Genomic DNA, 4,464 nt, shown 5'->3' on the forward strand with positions numbered 1-4,464 from the left:
AGATCTCCAGCTACCACGAGAGACCCGCGTAACCTTGGCACAATTACGTTCTCGATACTGTAGCAGACTCAACTCCTACCTATCCAGAATGGACGCCGACATACCAAACATAAGTCCACCATGTGAAGGCACCCCGCACGATACTAATCACCTTATCACGTGCCCCATCAAACCTGCTCATCTAACAGACTTTTCTCTCTGGACCCAGGATGTCGGAACAGCAATTTCCTAGACGGAGATGACCGGTAACTACATTGCATGGACAGTGTTAAGTAAGCAACAACAACAATAACACGAACAACAAGCTTATCCTTCACAAATCTGTGCTCATACCAGGATTTATGGAGTCCAACTGTGCTGCTCAGCATCAATTTCAAACTTGGAAATTCTGCAAACTTCAGTTCAACATTCTGCTGAAAGCTCCGTTGTAAGGGACGAAGGACAAATTTATCATAACTTAAACATTTCTTGTCGGCCGCCGTAGTCGAATGGATTGGTGCGTGATTACTATTCGGAATTCACAGAGAGGTCGTTAGTTCGAATCTCGGTGAAAGAAAAATTAATAAAAACATTTTTCTAATAGCGGTCGCCCCTCGGCAGGCAATGGCAAACCTCCGAGTGTATTTCTGCCATGAAAAAGCTCCTCATAAAAATATCTGCCGTTCGGAGTTGGCTTAAAACTGTAGGTCCCTCCATTTGTGGAACAACATCAAGACGCACACCACAAATAGGAGGAGGAGCTCGGCCAAACACCTAACAGAAGTGTACGCGCCAATTATTTATTTATTTTTAAACATTTCTTTAATAAAAGAGAAAATAAAAATGTAACTACCAAAGAAAAAAAGATCATTTTCAATCTTTCTCTACTCTCAAGTCATCACCGCTTGTCCTTTTCAGGTTGAAAAGTAAAACACCGATCCAGATCGTCTAAGAGCTATCCACAATTAGCGTCACTTTTTAAATGAATTCAAATGTTTTAGTAAAGCTACTGTGGTCGCTTACCCACTCATACCCTCAGCGATTAGCGAGAAGCTTTCAATTTAAAACCTAATAATTTTTAATAAATTTTTCCTGCCACCAAATTTTATTGCGTTGTAATAGAAATATAAAACGTAACTCTATGAAAATATTTGTAGTGATAAATTGGCAATTCAACCATACCTTTCGTGCCGCCTTTCACATTTTTTACATATTTCGTGCGACACTTCAACTGAATATGTTAAGTAAGAAGAGGTTTGGATTTTGAGCCTCTTCACGCCAACCCAATGCAAAATAGACTAACCGCTTCAACTCGTCCACCGGCATTCCCACCTGGGACTGCGCACGCCGCAAATATTGGTAATCTGGATTTCGTTGCACCATCGCGAAGACCGCTTCATACTCATAGCTTTGCACTATTTGAACTGAACGTATTAAATACCAATCGGTTGCCAATAAACGTTCGAATAATTCACGTAGCCGTTGACGTGGCAAGGCGTCCTGTATGTCATTCAACACACCACGTATACCCGGACGACCTTTGTTCCCCCCAGTGGCATTCTTGGAAGGCGATTCATCCAACACAGAAAACTGCAATAGATTCTTTACGAAATCTGCATATAGTCTCAAATCGCAATTCATTTTGTAACAAGCAAAATTACGATAGCCTGTATACTCGCGCGAACGACTCAAGTTGGCGGTACGTTGACGATATTCCGGCGTTTTCACCAATTTAAGTAGAGCCTGTATTTGCGGATCTCCAGCTGCGTCGCGTACAATGTTGCGTATGCGCTCGCGTGGCAACAACGCTTTAGCCTGCCTGAAGAGATTACGCATGCCTAGGCCGTTGGGTGCGTCGCATACACCGAAACCAACTTAAGAAGGGAAATGACTTTGGAGTTTTCTATTCATTACAGATTTGATGTTAACCTTACATGGTGGCCTTATGGGAAATATTGGCAGCGTTATACCCGGATACGTATTGCGGTTGTATGCCCTCGGGTTGCCTGGTTGTTGATCTGAGTCCCAAACGGGTAGCCAATTAATGCGGGATCGCTTATGTAGAAAATTTTCAATGGAATACGGTCTCGAACGTCGCGCAGAGACGCTGCCTATTAGCAACAGTACGCTGAGCACCACGAGTTTCATGACTATTTCGTTGTGGTTTTGTTATCTTCTGTTTCTTGTTTTTTTTTTTTTTTGAGGGAGCTCTTGCGCTTAACTGCTTTTTTCACTGTGAGAATAGCGAGTGCACTGACTTGCTTACATTTTCGCACGCTTTTTATATGACTAATTTTTTGAGGTCAATGTGGACTTAGTGCACTTAATTTTAATCAATATTTGAATACTTAATATTTAAAGGGAACTTTCGGTAATTAAATAGTAAAGTAGGCGAAGCTCTAGAAATTCTTCTCTTATTTTGTTCACAGAAGATCAAAGTAATACGATTTTTAATTTCATGTCTGTGAGTGGGAAAGAAATGCAAGAAAGCTAAAAGAAATTTAGGGAAGTATTTGCAAAAGAATTCCTTTTCCTCTTATTAACAACGAGGAACACACAAACGGGTCAAATTTTATTCTCAGTTTATTCCTGACTGTAAATACCAACAATATTTACATGTGAGTATAAAGATCATCAAATATGTTGACGCAATTTTATAGAGCCAAATAATTATTTTAGATCGCAGAAACTATGGAATGCGCCTTAAGGGACGAACAAGCTAGATTTCGCCCTCTCCCAAGCCAACACTCTTCGCATCATAGTAGAACAATCCGTTGAGTGGCGCTCCCCGCTTTACATGCTGTTCGTAGACTTTAAGAAGGCGTTCGACACTATCAAACGAGACGCAATATAGCTGGCTTTGAGTAGAAAGGGAGTATCCGCTAAGATAATCCGTCTCATCAGAGCCCTTTATGAGAACTCTAAACTGGTAGTGCTCCAGAACGGCAACATCAGCGACCCATTCACCACCAACGCAGACGTAAAGGAAGATTGTCGCCGGCAGACGACGTTATGAGTCAATTAAACCAGCACAAAAGAGGTATCGTGAAGCCTCTGCTCCCTCGACTGCACTATCACGACAGACGGCAGAGTGGATAAAGAAGGCGAATGCATACAGTACGGGGGAGTTCGCAAATCTCCAGAATCTAAACTAAACTAGAACAGTCAAGTTAATGATGGACTGTTGAACTTATGTTAGGGTGTCACGAACTCACTAAGGTTAAATAAAAACAGATCTGGCCCACTTATCTATCGACTTTTACAGCTACAGTTGCGCGATTTGTTGTCAAGTGATCCAAGTATTTCGGATATTGTCAGAAATTTATCTGAAAATTGGTTTATGTGTGGGGTAGAGCACATATAATAAGAAGGGTAATTGTACTGAAGTAGATACGAGGGGAGTTCAATAAGCACCCGTGTTAGAAATAAAGACCCCATTTTTTTAAATTTTTATTTTTTAACATAGATCCCCTCTTCTCCCAACGCTCCGGCCATTTTCAACTCCACCAAAAAATAGGATTTGTCGAACTCTCCAAAATACGCCTCTAACTCGGTGATGACTTCTTCGTTTTAAAAAAAATTTTCCCGCGAGCCATTTCTTCATGTGACGGAACAAGAAAAAGTCGCAGGAAGCCAGATCGGGTGAATATGGGGGATGCGGCAGCAATTCATAACGCAATTCATGAAGTTTGGCGGCGACAACTCCAGACGAATGTGCTGGTGCATTATCGTGGTGAAACAGCACTTTCTTTTTTGCTAAATGCGGCCGTGTCTTCTTGAGATTTTTGTGAAAGCGGTCCAATAACTCACTGTAGTATTGTTCAGTCATTGTTTTTCCTTTTTCTAAAAAATCCAAGAGTATGACGCCGTTCGCATCCCAAAAAATCGTCGCCGTGACCCTTCTGGCCGAAGGGACTGTCTTCGCCTTCTTTGGAGCAGATTCACAGGGAGAAATCCATTGTTTTGAATGTTGTTGAGATCTTTCGGATCTCGCTTGAATTGCTCCAAACACTCCTTGAAGTTAACAGCCGCATCCGCTTGTTGCCCACTGTGAGCAATTGCGGCACCCATTGGGCCGACAATCTTTTCATAACCAACTTGTCATGTAAAATATTAATTGCCATTCCGATCGACACACCTATAGCACCTGTTACTTCGCACACTTTCATTTGTCGATCAGCGAGAATCATGTCGTGGACTTTTTGAATGATTTCCTGGGCAGTCACGTCTGCCGGTCGTCCCGGTCGCTCCTCCTCAAAAACGGACGTTCACCCACGTTTAAATTCGTTGAACCAATATCTAACTGTGGTCATAGATGGCGAAGCATCCCTATAGACATCACCCAAATTTTGATTTTATCATCTTGCATTTTTTCCCATCCAAAAACAAAAAGCGAATTACCGAACGATACTGCTCTTTTTCCACCGTAGCGAAAATCACCACGTCTTCCTCGGATAGCTGCCAAATCCTAACTAACCAATCAAT

At 41.9% G+C, this 4,464-nt stretch overlaps 1 protein-coding gene across 1 annotated transcript; it reads right to left on the reverse strand.

Annotated features, from left to right (window-relative positions):
- Nucleotides 1-1,164: 1,164 nt before the first annotated feature.
- On the reverse strand, nt 1,165-2,213 carry LOC128863502 (uncharacterized). The gene is made up of 2 exons (XM_054102698.1): nt 1,914-2,213; nt 1,165-1,853 (listed from the first exon to the last, which is right to left on the reverse strand). Exons 1-2 carry the CDS (start codon nt 2,125-2,127, stop codon nt 1,207-1,209), a joined length of 861 nt encoding a protein of 286 aa, XP_053958673.1. The 5' UTR covers nt 2,128-2,213; the 3' UTR covers nt 1,165-1,206.
- Nucleotides 2,214-4,464: the final 2,251 nt, after the last annotated feature.

Source organism: Anastrepha ludens, chromosome 5 (genome assembly GCF_028408465.1).
Source record: "Anastrepha ludens isolate Willacy chromosome 5, idAnaLude1.1, whole genome shotgun sequence".
Taxonomy (NCBI): Eukaryota; Metazoa; Arthropoda; class Insecta; order Diptera; family Tephritidae; genus Anastrepha; species Anastrepha ludens.

Coding starts and splice junctions, on each gene's coding strand:
- LOC128863502 (XM_054102698.1), bottom strand. CDS start 2,127: ATGAAACTCGTGGTGCTCAGCGTACTGTTGCTAATAGGCAGCGTCTCT. Junction 1,854..1,913: donor ATTTCCCATAAGGCCACCAT/GTAAGGTTAACA, acceptor TCCCTTCTTAAG/TTGGTTTCGGTGTATGCGAC.